General features: G+C 35.2%; 1 protein-coding gene across 3 annotated transcripts in view; it reads left to right on the top strand.

Moving 5' to 3' along the window:
- The window catches only part of APLF (aprataxin and PNKP like factor), an 81,183-nt gene extending 66,924 nt beyond the window's left edge, over window positions 1–14,259 (top strand). Inside the window, exons 9-10 of one of the 3 annotated variants that reach the window (XM_017654757.3) lie at window positions 4,456–4,502; window positions 13,741–14,259. In XM_017654757.3, the coding sequence (XP_017510246.3) occupies window positions 4,456–4,502; window positions 13,741–13,946 (253 nt within the window). In that variant the 3' untranslated portion in view covers window positions 13,947–14,259. Of the gene's footprint in view, window positions 1–4,455; window positions 4,503–7,210; window positions 7,412–7,872; window positions 8,345–13,740 lie in introns of those variants that run through there. The other 2 variants (XM_037022161.2, XM_037022162.2) reach the window with 2 other exon arrangements.
- Window positions 14,260–16,129: the final 1,870 nt, after the last annotated feature.

Here is a 16,129-nt window from a genome sequence, read left to right as displayed (position 1 = left end):
ACAGAAAATGCTGTTTGTGAAAAAAGGTTGATGTAAATCTTTTATGAATGAACTCTGAGTAAGTATTTCCATTCATTATTAGGAAAAAGTCCTGGATGAACTTTAGCATTGTCCTTGAAAGTTATTTCAAGTGCTTTAATGCCCTCAAAGAGCTGTACAGAATTACCACTTAGTCTTAACCCATGGTTATATGAAAAAGACATTCTGTCTTGTTGTGATGTAACTGATATTTAAAAATGGTATATACATAGGCAAATGTTAAAAAATATTCTATAAATGTGTGAAGTAGGGAGAAGTACTCAACTGTAATAATTATAAGTATTGTTAAAGGCAAAATTCAGCTATTTACTACTGTTAATTGGCAAATGCTTATGCTGGCACATTGTTTCCAGACATTGGCTATCTTAAAGTAAAATTGATTTGTATTTCTATAAAAATAGCTGACCCCTGTTAAATGCTTAATAGCCTATAAATGTTTATACACATTACTTCATTTAACTTTTGGAACAACCCTGTGTGAGGTAGGCAGTATTACCCCTATGTTACAAATGAGGAAACAGCAACTTGGTTCACAGGAATCCCCCAGCCAGTAAACGGTTTAGTTTGAATTCAGTCTCAGCTCTTCTGATCCCAGAACTGGAGCCCCTTCCACAACATTCTGCTTGAACTTAAATTTAACAAGCCAGATGAGAACAGGTCCAGGACACAGTGTCATCTATTTCTTAAGCATTTGTGAAGGACTCTTTGTGTTCCTTAGCTGCATGATTGATTGACTAGAGCTAAGTGTCATGATGCTGAGCAGACAATATCTCAGGAACCTGATTGCAGGGGAGTGTGCTTAATATGATTGTCAGATGTTCATCGTTTCCTGGGGAAGTAATATGAATTGTAAGTGGCAGGAAACTCTACCATATTTTAGTCTTAGGTTTGCATAAAAAAGATTCAGTGAGTATGATTATTAACTTTGTAGGTGTGAGTGTAAAGCAGTTTCAGCACATTGACATTTTTAACCTAATGTGAATAGGTGTTCTCTGGGTATGTACAATAGAAAAACTGTCTTTCAAAGGACAGATTTAGGAAAACTCCAGAATGCATGGATTGGAATTTACTAAAAAAAAAAAAAAAAGTAATAACATTAACTCAGTAAAACTCATTATCAGTCTAGAAAGTATTAGAAACCACTTTTTGTGCAACCAATGAGAATTTTAAAATTTGGTTTGTATTGCAAATGATTCTTCCAAGTTTTTCTTGACAGTCATTTTCTTAAGAAATAATAGTGAAGATATCAAAAACGTCTCTTTTTTCCTATTAAATAGGAAAATATAAAATATTCCATCATTTTGGAAACTCATGTGAAAGCTTAATTTAAAAAACTTTTTTGAAGGAAACATGTTGATTGTATTCTAGTAGATAAAGTCATGAAAAATATAGTTGAATGCCACCTGTGAAAGATACTTATATATGTGCTGTTAAAACTTTAAAAAATGTAACAAAAACCCTAAGGCCTCCACCAGCTCATCTGACAGGTGACAGAGATAATACACACACACACACACACACACACACACACACACACACACACGTGTTGAAAATTTAGATAACAATATAAGAAATTATGTGGTAAGTACCAAATAGTAGATACAGACAGTACATTCTAGAGATATTTCCCGGTGATTAACCAGAGTTGCCTTCCTGAAGGAGGTATGATTTAAACTTCAGCAGTGTAGAGTTAGAAGATTATCCTTGGCAAACAGGGTATGGGCAAGTGCCCAACAATGGCAAAGAGCCAAACACTACTCTCCAGGGTAGGAATAAAGGTTGGAACCCAGATTATGGGGGACCTTGAAGAAGAGGACAATTAAGAATTTAGCATTGAGAGTACTTACTTTTTTAACATTTAAATTGCTATATAAACAAAATGTATCTATAATTTTGACTAAGCCTCTGCATGTGATATATTATCTTTTCTGTTTTGGCTAATTTTCTTATTAAAGTCTATCTATTCTTAGAGTTACATTTATCATCAACAGAAGAAAAAGTATATTTCAAAATACCCAAAACAAGAAACTTTTAAACCTGTCCAAGAGTATATGTTTCTTCATTTCTAGGCAATACCTTTATTGATATTCTTCTATTTGAAGTTGGAAGTTTGGTCTTTAAATGTGCAAAAGCACCAGCTCACCTAGTTTCTTCTGGTCTATACTGTGTTCTTACACATGTCTCTTAATGAAAATAGCAAGTGCCCCTAGGAAAGGATGGAAACTGTTAGCAGAGGCTCAAAGAAACAACTTTTCCTCTGTAAAGCAGAATGAAAATCTGCACATGGAGCTGAAAATCTTTTCTGAGTACAGATTTTTATAGTACCCTTTTCTGCTCTTCCTTTTTAGAATATGCAAACATAAAAGTTTTTCTTACTCATTTATTCTGAAATGACTCGCCTTCTCCTAGATAGTATGTGAAGTTATATTTTGTGGATGGAGTGGGTATGTGAGTTCATTTGGGGATGTGTTACAAGATAATAGAGAATGGGCAACTGCCTTCTACAATTGTAAGGTTGAATCAGTACCTCCACCCCCACCCATTTTCTGATACTGTTATCTTCACTTTGCTGTTTTAAAAAGTTACTCTTGCTCTCAGTCCTTCTAGCCTGCCAACTGGTATCAGCAGTCTTTTAACTGGTATTTGGTGCATAAACTTGAGTCATAGTTAGCTCCCTTGGTTGCCGTGGCACTTGTTTTCAAAACTAACATTTACTTAGTTGAGAGTTTCTAAAGCAGCTTGTGAGGGAGTCTCCAGTAGCAAACAATTAAGACCATATCTAACTTTTCAGTAATCCTGCTCTACTAAGGGCAAAGCAGGAAATGATAGGACTGCTTGGTACATGAAACAAACATACATTCAAAGGATGGAGAAAAAGCCTTTAGAGCTCAAAAGGCTGTAGATTAATAATAACAATAATGAGGCATTTGTGTAGAATGATTGCCACTTCTCAGTAGGTTTGAAATTTTTTCAAAATAGAAAGTTACCTATGTATTTTGCTACAACAACAACAAAAAGATTAAAAGAAAGGTTACTGAAAACAATCTCAAGTGAGAGCAGTCTTTTTCTCGGTTACTGATGAAGAATACCTTTGGTATTATCCCCCTTGGTATTTTTCTGTTCCTCCTCCCTTGATGTCCAGCAGTAATTCCACTTTAATAAATGCTGAATTAAACATTCAGTGGCCTGTGCCAGCATGTTGAGTAAGGAAAGATCTTCCCACAGATCATCACCACAGCTTTATTCATTTGCAGCCCTCTTCATCACATTTAAATTGTGCAGTTTATTTCTCTCAACTTTGAAGTTTCTTTTCCATCAAAAGCTCAAATTTGGGTTAATTACCCTAAACACACAATCTTTTATAGTCTTCTTTCCACTTTTCAAAACCATTGAGTTATGACCTTAATGTGCTGTGTGGTTGCACTCTTGCACCATTTTTAGTGCTCATATTGTAGGAAAACTTAACCAATGAAAAATGAGATATTAGCAGTAAGAAATGTCATTGACACCTGACACAGGGCCTAGCATGCAGTGAGTGCCCCATGACTATTTTTTGAGCCAATGATGAATGTGTCCATGGCTAACAATTAATTACAATCGGCCATACCCTTAGACTAACGCACCTTCTATGCATTCCTCCTGAATCCTCACTAGAGTTTCATATGAACTGTACAACTCAGCACATATCTGTTGTCAGCACACCCACCTCTCTGTCAGGCCCCGAAGAGAAATAGAGGTACCCATCAAGGGGATCATGATCAACCAATTACTGCTTTGGATTTTTGCTGCCTGGGCAGTTTCACATTATCTGGAGAATGTCTTCTCTATATAGTGTACCCAAACATTTGTATAACTAATAAAGTAATAGGAGGGGTCAAAAATACATATAATCAAGAGCAGATATTCAAATCATAGTTTCTGTTTGCTTTGGAATATATTACATAAACATTTCAACACAAATTGATTTTCTGTTTTCTTACAATTGATAAGTGTTCTTTGGACATGACTTTGGAGAGATAGGACCTAAATGCTTTTTCTGTGGATTCAACAAGAGCCTTAAAAGTAATCCTTTAAGACGTTATACACACACACATATGTACATGTATGTGATATTTTATGTTCTATATTTTATTTACTATTTTGAGGAAAGAAGGTTTGGTTTACCATTCTCTTTGCTTTTAAAAATATGCCTGGCATAGAGTAGGCCCTCAGTAAATGCTGTAATTGAAAAGCACATGCTTTGTACAGCATGGTGACTATAGTTAAAAACAACAAAAAAAGCAAATACTTTCCAATGAGAGGTTAATTGGGGCCTAATTTTATTTGCGAGTTAGTGGATGTTCTGGTTTAATTTAAATAGTCTTATTAGATTTTTAGTAATTGGAAAATTAGATCTTATTTTTGCTTTTTTTTTAGGAAGAATCCCCAGCACAAGATAGAATATAGACATAGTACACTTCCAGGTAAGTAATTTTACTTCAGGAAACTCAAAATGAAGCCTTCAAATAATTCTCCTGTTAAACCTAGATTTAGTTTCCAGGTACTGTGACGTTTTTTTAAAATCTCTGGTTCTGTGAATTTGTTGAATTGCTGATTTTAATAATTTTTCTTGTATTTTAAAGAACATACATGTTTATTTACTAAATGTTTTCTCTAATCATTGTCCAACAATATATTTATCCTTGTATCTCTTAGGATTCTCTTGTGTGCAGATGCTTGAAAAGAAAATTTTAAACTGGCCTAAATGATAATGAGAACTTAATGACTTCTGTAACTCAAAAGTCTAGAAGTAGGGCTGGATTTAGATGAGGTTTATTGCTTTGGCTCATTAATAATGTCACTAATGTCACGAACGGCCCAATTTCCTTCCATTATTCTATCCTTAGAGGATCATTATTATCTATCCTAAGATTGGCTCCTCTCCTATCAAGGGAGTAGATGCATCCTTATTCAGCTGGGACAGTGAGCACCTGTGTTTGCATCCAAGGATGGAGAGAGAGAAAGAGAATGAACCACTTTGGCTCTCACTATTCCTAGGAAAAATCATGAAACTTACTTTTTTTTTAACTGACTTAGATCACATTCTTACTCTTGAACCAAAATCACTGTGACCACTGATTAGTTTGTACCACCCCTGGAACCAGGATAGAATCGCTTTCTTCAGAACCATAGGGATCCCTCATAGAAACTAATTTTGGGGGATTGAGAAGGAGGGGAGAATGACACCAGAGAAGAACCATCCATCCTGTTCCTTCTGTTTCCCCTGTTTCCAAACTCTAATATTTTTCTCCTTAAAAAATTTGGCCTTTTTCATACTGTTTATATAATGCAGCAGCCAATTCAGCCCACACCATTTCTGCCCACAGAATGACAGAATAAAATACATACCATGCAGGCTATACCCATATCCATTTGTATGTGTATAAACAAAACCAACATGTTACCAAGTGATAGAAATAATTTCACCATAAGAGAATCCCATTTGCTATTCTGATTAAAATATACTTTAGTGCTTTAGTACTCCAGACACAAATAGTTTCATATTATCTGAGCTGCTGTGGCATAGAGGTGATACATTACACTTTCTTTAGTGGGACTGTATCTAATAATATAGCTTTTGTGGTGATTAAATTAACTTCCTTTGCAGCAATATTGTAGTCATATTCATTAAAACTATATGTAACTGACAAAGTTTAGCATTGCCCCATGAATGAGCATTTGACACATCTGTGTATTTTTACAGAAGTAGGAACCATTTTCCTAAAAAGGATCAATATACACCAGATGGCATAGTTAAAAATATCTGAGTTTTCTTTGCAAAGTCTCTTTGAATTATCATTGAAGTATCCTCTAAAAGAAAAACATATTTTTAGAACTAACTTTTTTTAAGAAAAACTTTTTATTTCATTGGAAAGACAGTTTTTTTAAAAAGTATAGTTATTTTTAAGCAACAGTGTAGTTTTATATTTTTAATATACTTTCAAGTGTTGCTATGTAGCAATATAGTCAGAATAGCTCTTCTCACTCTAAGACTTATAAATAAAGGTGTCTGGAATATTTCAATATTACATTAAATGTTGAGGTCTCGTATTTCTTAATTTAGAGAGAGCTAACACTGAATTCTAGCGTACTCATTTTTTCTCATCTCCCAAATCTTAAAGTTTAACATTATCCCAGTTCTTAATCTCATTTATATATTTATTTGTTACACACTTATTTATTCATTAGTTTTGTCTTCCAAGTGAAAACAAACTTACAGAGATACACAAGAACCCTGGCTCTGTATGCTGTGGTGAGATGCTCTAAAATCTCATAGGAAAGGGAAGGAGCACTTACTGCTGGGGATTATAAGGATGGACTCCTTGTGGGAACTTTAGGTTAAGTTGGTCTTTAAAGTGGTAGGCTTTAAATCATCTTTGTTCTTGGTTTTGTGGTGGGTAGGTATAAGCCATCCCATGCAAAGTGAATAATAGATCGATCAAGGACATCAAAGCTGAAATGGTTGTGTTTGGAGTTAGCAGGTGGGTCAGTTTAACTGACGGTGGAGTCTCTGTAGTTATGGTGGGTCATACAAAAAGGATGTATTGAGGTCAGATGGTTAGAAGCTCTTGAAAGCCAGAACAAAGATGTGGGTGGGTTGGCAAATAATGGTGAGCCAGTATTTTACCAAAATCAAGTTGGTGATGCTGAGCAGTCTGAATTAGAGTGAAAGAAGCCTTCTGGAGATTAGTTAGGCAGTTGAATAAAGGGCCAGAGCTAGGGTGGTAGGTATGAGAATGGAAAAGAAGGTTTGGATACAAGCAAGATTTTGAAGGAAGAATCAACAGGGTTTGCCAGCTGATTGGTTATGATGTGGGACCTGCGATGACTCAGAATTATAGTGCAGATTATCAGGAGACTGGGAATGACATTTACATGTCATAGAGATCAGGAGGAAGCACTAGATAGTTTTCTAGGTTCTTTTTTTTTTTTAATTGAAACATGCTGAATTTGAGGTGGGGGTATCGTAGCTGCATAAAGAGACTATAAAACTTAATATAGCACCAAATTAAATAAACTGCATTAAACTTTTACTGTTTAGTTTCTGATTGGTAGCCCTTGTAAAATACTTCAGTCTATAAAGTTGTTTCACACATGTAACAATTCATATAGGGTATTCTGTTTTTTGTAGGTATCATCTGCTGTCATCTGTGAAGTTTCTTGTGTATCTAATTGGTTTAAAGTTTCACTAACTTTCCACTTTTTCAGTGTTGAAGTTTTGGCACAAGATACTGAATAATCAGTGCCAGGAAAATTTTGTTTTATACTTTCTTAGCTATCTTACCTATTGACAGCACTTAAAATAAATTATCATCAGCATTTTATCACCTGATTATTGGAGTCATTCTTTCTGGCTTTTATGTGATATGCATTTTTCTAGACAATTGGTACTGTTCATGCTGAAAATTTAGAATGTTCTACTGATAGCTATTTCAATATTTCCCTAGTTCTGCAGTTGTATGCACATATGTGCTTATATACTTTTTTTTTTTCAAAATTGGAAACCAAAGTAGCTCTGCAGACATCCTTCTAGGGATAAGAACTGGCAGTGAAATTTTAATTGTAAAGGAAAGGTTAGATGCAGACTTTGGAATTGTCATTTTGATGTTACCATATTTGGTATTTCTAAGTCAGAAATTACCATATCTTTACACCAAATAGTTAACTAGTAACATGTTGTTTTAAACATGTTAAAGACTTTGTTACTTTTTCTAAGGGTTGTTATTCTTAATCATCATGGTCCTCAGTTTTTAAATATAAGTGACAGCCTGTTTCTCTTTTGTTGCTTTTAAGTTCAAGCTGTCAACCCATCCCTACTTCACTGATTTGGAGAAGAAATGAAGATTCCTATTTTGGCCTTAAAATTAGAACCTTGGAGCCAGAAAGGACCTTTGGGGTTATTTAATCAACATCCTTGATTCATAGTTAAAAGATAAATTCCATTAAGTGACTTTTTCATTGTCACGGGCTTGTTTATGACAGATTTTTGGATTTTTACCCCTACAGTCTATCCTCTTTCTCTTAAACCAGGCTGTTTTTTAGAGACTTTTTGTTGGGTGAGGGAGATGGACAACCATATAAAACCAGTAACCAGCAGAAGAAACTTACAAGCATTCTAGGTGAAACTGGAGACTTCGAAGCTCATTTTGATTTGGAAGAACAAACTCACTTCTCATTTCTCAGACGTACTTCACAATTATATTTCAAATAAGCTAGTCATAATAAAAGACAATGCTATATATAGGCTCATTTTTTAAAGTATAATTAAAATAATAATTAAAAATAATAATTAATTACACTCTTTAGTTCTGTGGCTATCTATTGGAAGTCACAACTACAAAAAATAAAACTACAGAAAATTATTTTTTGCCACTGATTAAAAAAATTAAACAGCTGCTGCTGTGTCACCTGTTGTTATTTTTCTGCTTCAGTAACGTGTTTACTCACCATGGCATTCTCTGTACAATACTGGGGTCTTGGTGTGGGGTCCTCTGTGATGTGACTCCTTGTGGCTCAGTTGCCTGGTTCTCTAACCAACTAGGTTTCCTTCCGGAGAAGCTTTCTTTGAAATTTTTGTATATCAAACAGCGCTATAACAAGGCTTATGTGAACATTACTCCTTTCAGCACTTTAAATCCAGATATCCAGGTACTGTGCTGTATGCTTCAGCCTGCCCAGTTGGAGAGTGCATGCATGGGTTTGTTTTACTGCTTGCAGTGTTCTCCATATCCCTTTTGCAAAAAACTTAGTAATTTGTTATGGTAAAGACAGGGACTTTATTCCTAGTTTAGGTGCTAGTCATATTTATTTCAAAACCTTACTTCCTGAGACTAATCCCATGATTTGGGAAACCATGTAATAACTCCAAGCATTTTCCAAGAAAGTAAAGATTCATTATTTCTATGACCCAGTTAAACTGAAAGGCAGAAACTTATTTTTCTAAATACCTTCAGCAATTTAAAAAAAAGTGGATTCCTATCTAGATGGCATTTGTATTGTGGAATATTTAAAGTCACTAATTGAATTTGCTACAGGAGAGTCCATTATAATTGATTCCACAAAGATCATCACATGTCAGCATTTAAAGGCCTGTTAAGAAGTACTGACACGGCACCACTAACAAGGACACAGAGCTGAATTCTAGAGCTGGCTTTGCCCTTGTTGTGACTTGCTCTTCAAGTGCTTTCCCACAGTGAAACTTCCTATTCGTATGAAGTGAAGTAGGTGAAATTTGATTGCCAGACACATTGAGTTTTGCGATGGCTGGGTTTCTTTTAGATTCAAAGCCACCTTTTAAAAGAACATGAATGTGATGTTTACATGAAAACATCAAATGTAGATGACGATCTGGTAGAGATAAACAATTAAGGAAAGAAAATGGGATTTTTCTGATTAATATGTCCTTAGTGCCTCAACAAATGAGCCTGCCTAGAATGTTGCAAACATTTCCAGGGTTCATTGAGACTTAAAGACCCTTCAATCAGTAAGATTTAAATAAAAGTCTTCCATGTAATTTATTATATTGGCAGGCTAGTGATTAAAAGCATAGGTTATAATAAGAAGGGTTTCTGTAAAACTAAAGGTACTTGGCATTGATTTGCAAATGACACATTTGTTCATTCATATACTCAACAAATATTTATATACAGACATGTATATTTTTATATATCTATATACATGTGTATATTGGTATATACACGTATATATAGATAAAACTTGTAAAATTTTACAAAAGTGGGCAGTGCACATATAATAATTATGTGATATCATGTGGTAATAACTGCTAAGAAGGAAAGTAAAACTATGTACGAGGACAGAATGGCAAGGGTGTGTATATGGAGGGAGGGGCAGGGGCAGTGCTATTTCAGAGAGGATGGTAAAAGAATGACTCTGATAATTTGACATTAGAACAGAGCCTGAAGGAGAAAGCAAGCCAGGTGATGATCTGAGGGCAAAGATGCCCGGCGATGGGAAGAGTGACTTCAAAAGCCCTGGAGATGGTCCTGCTTAGACTATTCAAGGAACTGTGAAAAGGGGAGAACTGGAACAAAAGAAAAAGAGTGGCATATGAGATCAGGAAAGCTAGCAGTGTGCTAGTTGTGTAGGGTCTTAAAGGCCAAGACCTGCAAGTAAGGACATCAGATTTTATTCAGAGTGAGACAGAAAGCTATTGGAAGGTTTTCTGGCCTTTTTGTGGAGAATAGACAAGAGTGGAAGCAGGGAAAGTGGCTAGGTGAATATTGGAATAGACCAGGAAGAAGAGGATGGTATAGGGACCAGGGTACTGGAGTGGGTGTGCTGAGAAGTGGCAGATATTTTGATTGTACAGCCCATAGGAGTTGTCAGTGTAGGATATTGGATTTTCAGTGGGGGATATTCAAGGATGACTCTAAGGTTTCTTGCCAAAACAACTGGAAGGCTGGAGACATGTACTCAAGACTGGTAAGAGAATGATTTAGGTGAAGTGTTAAGAGTTGTGCTCTAGAAATGTTAGCTTTCAGGTGCTATTAGTCATCCAAGTAAAAATAATACATAGGCAATAAGATAAATGGGTCTGGAATTCAGGCAGTGGCCAGGAATTTAAGACATAAATTTGGGAATTTAACATATAAGACAGCATGGAATGATCTGAGGAGTATGTTAGAGAAGAGGTCCCAGCCTAAAAATTGGGCACTCCAAAGTTAGAGGTTGGGAAGGTGAGGAAGGTCCAGCAAAGGACACCAAGAAGGAACAGCAGATAAAGTAGGTAGAGAACCTGAAGTTACTTTAGCTCTCTATACTTTTCTTATAAATCTGCTAAGATAATTTCTGAATCTGAAAGGAAACTATCGAGATGTCATTAGTTCTGTATATGAGATATTTCCAAGAGCAAAATGTACAAGAACAGAGAGATTGATGTTCTTTCCTTCTCCATCTGCAAACTACCCTCTAAATGTTTTATAAATCAATTAGATTATAAAAGTTATATGGGGATTGAGATTAGCTAGACATAAACGTGCCTTCAAGATGCTTACAGGAAGTAACAAATGTATACAAAATAAATAAATTTAGGGCAAGATTTCCCTTAAGGAACTGGCTTGCTTACACTAATGAGAATTGGGCAAATTATTATGTAACCTTTTTACCCTTGGCTACAAAGAAACTTGGGGAGAAATTTGATGCTTAATTTATAATAATTACATTAAAAATTGATGTTGACATATTTATATTCTCTTTATGTTCTTAGTTTCTATCTTTGTTTTTTTTATTACCTCACCATTGTTATTATAAGCTGTCTCAAATCTTCCCTGGAATGAGTAGTGATATTAAGAAAAAAATGTAAGTCTCTGGGCTCTATGGGAGTAGAAAGGGTAGAAAAAGTACTTCGTTTGTCATCATTCTTATTTTTTCTCTGTCAAAATCCTTGATTTTCCTTTAAGTTACATCTACTTATTGCATGTGAACATTTTAGGAAGAAGTCAACTAATACATATACAAAAGTACAAACACTGATATTTTTAACTCAGACATTTCCTGTTCATCACAGGCACTGTCCTCTGCCATTCAGATTTCCAGATAGAGTCTTCCTACTTCTTTCTTATATGTTTCCACATCATCTCAGATGCTCTCACTGCCTTATTTTAAACCACCTCTGTTGATTGCTGTGGAAAGAAAATAACAGAGTGGGATAAGGAAGAATGAATTTGGAGACAAATTAATGCTAGTATTGTAATATTATTTAGAAATCTATGAATTCTAATGACTGTTACCCTACTAATCCTAGTCTTATTCAAACTATAAGATCTGTAAAAGAAACTTTGCAAAGTTTGTAAACTCCTATCCTATTTAATCACAACCCTGCTGTGTCGTCAGATTATTCTAGAGTTGCTTTGATGATTAACCCCAAACTTCAGTGCCTTCTACCATTAAGGAGTGTATTTCTCCTTTGTGATATAGCTACCTGTTGGCTGTGGCCCTGTTCAGGATTCTGATCCTGGAATCCAGGCTGAAGGGTTAGCCCCTATATGAGACACTATGTTTTTATGGCAGAGGAATAATGCAAATAGCAAAACCACAGGATGGCTCTTAAACCGCAGGAAGGCACACGCTACCTTCACTTACTTTTCTTGAGCCAAGTCTGATGTCACTGGGGTGTATAAATATCATAGGGTGAGACAGTGAATAACTGGGACAAAAATATATTCGACTACCCCAGAAGGTAGGCTAACATGAATATGATTACAATATTAAGGAACCATTGTTCTAAATCTCCCAGGACATTCTAATTTCAGGAGACTCATGGTAGGAAAAGTTAGAATTAAATAAATGTTTTTTCAAAGTTTGAATTACAAAAATGAACAAATGGGACTACATCAAACTAAAAAGGTTGTGTACAGCAAAGGACACCATCAGCAGAACAAAAAGGTGTCCTACAGTTTGGGAGAATATATTCATAAGCGACTTACCCAATAAGGGGTTAACATCCAAAATAGATAAAAGAGTTCATACACCTCAACATCCGAAAAAGAAATAACCCAATTAAAAAATGGTCGGAGAATCTGAACAGACACTTCTCCAAAGAAGAAATTCAGATGGCCAACAGGCACATGAAAAGATGCCCCACATTGATAATCATCAGGGAAATGCAAGTTAAAATCACAATGAGGTAACACCTCACACTAGTTAGGATGGCCAACATCCACATGACAACAACAGATGCTGGCGAAGATGCAGAGAAAGGGGAACCCTCCTGCACTGCTGGTGGGAATGTAAATTAGTTCAGTCATTGTAGAAAGCAATATGGAAGTTCCTCAAAAAACTAAAAATAGAAATACCATTTGACCCAGGAATTCCACTCCTAGGTATTTACCCTAAGAAAACAAGATCCCTGATAAAAAAACATATGCACTCCTAAGTTTATTGCAGCACTATTTACAGTAGCCCAGATATGGAAACAACCTAAGTGTACATCAGTAGATGAATGGATAAAGAAGATGTGGTACATATACACAATGGAGTATTATTCAGCCATAATAAGAAAACAAATCCTACCATTTGCAACAACACAGATGGAGCTAGAGGGTATTATGCTCAGTGAAATAAGCCAAGCAGAAAAAGACAAGTACCAAATGATTCCACTCATTTGTGAAGTATAGCAACAAAGCAAAACTGAAGGAACAAAACAGCAGCAGACTCACAGTCTCTAAGAAGGGACTAGTGGTTACCAAAGGGAAAGGGTTGGGGAGGGTGGGTGTGGAGAGAGGGAGAAGGGGATTAAGAGGCATTATAATTAGCACTCACAATATAGTAGGTAGGTCATGGGGAAGGCAGTACAGCACATAGAAGACAAGTAGTGACTCTGTGGCACCTTTCTACTCTGATGGATAGTGACTGCAGTGGGGTGGGGGGGGGACTTGATAATACGGGTGAATGTTGAAACCACAGTGTTGTTCATGTAAAACCTTCATACGAGTATATATCATGATACCTTAATTTTTAAAAATAGAAATTTTGAATTACAACAAATGGTTGTTTCAACCCCTTTTCTAGAAATTTTTAGTGATTAACTATGTAGTAAATAAAATTGATTCTTAACAGATAAAGACATTTTGCAGTTAGATGTCTCTAATCCAAGGTTGAGTGGTGGTTGATGTGTTGTGTACCACACTTGCTGTTTTCCAGAAGGAAGCATTTCAGATGAAGACAGTGAAAATGTTGGACAACCCAATGAATATAACTTGAATGACAGCTTTCTAGATGATGAGGAAGAAGAATATGAGCCAACAGCTGAAGATTCTGACTGGGAACCAGGAGAGGAAGACCAAGAGAAAGAAGATATGGAAGAGCTTTTGAAAGAAGCAAAGAAGTTTATGAAAAGAAAAAAGTAGCTCTTTTCTGCAATACTGTGTGGCTCACGTTTACTCTTTTTTTATGGGAAAAATTCAGGAACTAAGGAAGCACTTAAGCAATAATTATTTTCCTTCTTTTTATAGTTAGGACTTTACTATTGACTCTTTGCAAATGAAATCTTATAATGTCAACTTTCAGATATAGTCGATGGAATTTGTCCTGTTGCTTTGCGTTTTCTACACTGTTTAAAGGATCTTGGAGCAGGAAACAGAGAGTTAAAGATAAATAATTGATATTTTCATGTACTTTGTGTGCTGGTAATAAAAAGTTAAAGCCATATATCGCACAAAACTTGAGTCTTTTTTCTTTTTTCCAAAAATTCTGTCTTTATAGAATCCTATGTAAGTATAACAGGTAAATTACTTCATGGGTGGGAAAGTGAACCTCTTTCATTGCTCTGGAGGTAATTCTTCAAGCAGAACCAGACTTTAAAAAATGATAGCCATCTTACAGGACTGTTATTTTTCTAGTATCCTAGATACAAGCTTTGGAGTTTCATTTACTGTTGTTATTTTCTGTAACTTAGGAAATTAGTACCAAATGGACACTGAACATAGATTCAGTGAGACTATAGAAGAGAAATGTTCACCATGCAGGGACTGCTATTTGTAATTTGCTAAATGTATGAGTTGAAAGGCAGAAAAACTCAAAGAATTCAACAGTTTTTTCAAACTGAACTCCTGCCTGATTATTTTTACTCTTTGTGTACTATCTTTAAGCCTATAGAAATGATTTTTTACCTTAATTTTCTCAAAGGATATTAGTATTTTCATTCTCAGAGAAAGTAGCAAGTCATCTGCCAGTATTCAAGATTCTGGCCTTTTATTTCAGGGGGAAAAAACCTCTTACTCTCGTTTTATGACATATATCTCTATATCTCTATTCTTAAACTACTGTAGGCCCTGTAATGCTCTTCATTTTAGGTGATAGGATTTTTGAGATATAGTTTAGATTCTTTAATTTTAATCTTTTTAAGATTTAGAATCATTTGAGTATGTGTACACAGCAGGTAGAGTATTGAAATGGAAGTATGGTATTGAAATCATAAATCCCTAAACCAAAAGTGTCCTTGTTACACACTAATATTTTTAATTCTGAGACCATAGAAATGTGTATCTTAAAAGAGCAAGTCAGACTTATAATTCTTTTCTTAATGTTTTTAATGTTTCCCAAGTAATTGAATAATATTAAAATTTACTTTAACTGCAGCAAGAACAAGATAAATATTTCTCTAGATTGTTATTACCTATTATTCTGACTTTGCCTCTGTTATTACTTAGGAACTTATTTTCCTGTTCTAATATCCCTTTAGTGTTGGGGGCTTGACAAACCTGGGGAAATACCTAACTTACTCTCATCCTTGCACTGACTTAATCCTTAAAGTCCACTCGTAGATACATCCCAAAGGAATTGAAAACATGGGTCCACATAAAAATGTGTACACAGTATCCATAGAAGCATTATATATAATCGTCAGTGAGTGGAAACACCTAAGTGTACATTAGCTGATGAATGGGTAAACAAAATATGGCATCTTTTCAATGGCATATTTATTGGCCATAAAAAGTAACTGAAGGATTGAGACATGCTACAGCATGGATAAGCTTTGGAAACATGCAAAGTGAAAGAAGCCAGACACAAAAGGCCACATACTGTATGAACTCAATATGTGAAATATTCAAAACAGGCAAATGTATAGAAACAGTGGATTAGTGGTTGCCAGGGGCTGGAGGAGGAAGGGATAGGGACTGGCTGCTAATGGGCATAGGGTTTCCTTACAAAGTGATAAAATACTCTAAAATTAGTAGCGATGGTTCCACAACTCTGCAGATATACTAAAACCCACTGAATTGTACTCTTTCAAAGGGTGACTTATGGTGTATGAATTAAATATCTCAATAAAGTTGTTATAAAAAATGCAACAGTTGGCACTGGTCTTTTACAAAGAAAAAGCATTTAATGTCAGAATGTATTCTTTCTAGTAATATGATAGTTCATGGTAAGTAGTGAAGGGAAAACTGATGATTTTTAAAAGTAGTTTGATGGGCCTTCACTGTCAGCCTGAAAACATTTTTTACTATAATATATACATACATAATTGACTAGAGTAATGAAAATTTGCCACTCATAAATTTGCCACTATCCAAAAGTAGTTGAAATC

This window comes from Manis javanica, chromosome 1, assembly GCF_040802235.1.
Source record: "Manis javanica isolate MJ-LG chromosome 1, MJ_LKY, whole genome shotgun sequence".
Classification (NCBI taxonomy): Eukaryota; Metazoa; Chordata; class Mammalia; order Pholidota; family Manidae; genus Manis; species Manis javanica.
The sequence above is the reverse complement of the archived record's forward strand: the minus strand, read 5'-3'. Positions and strand labels throughout refer to the sequence as shown.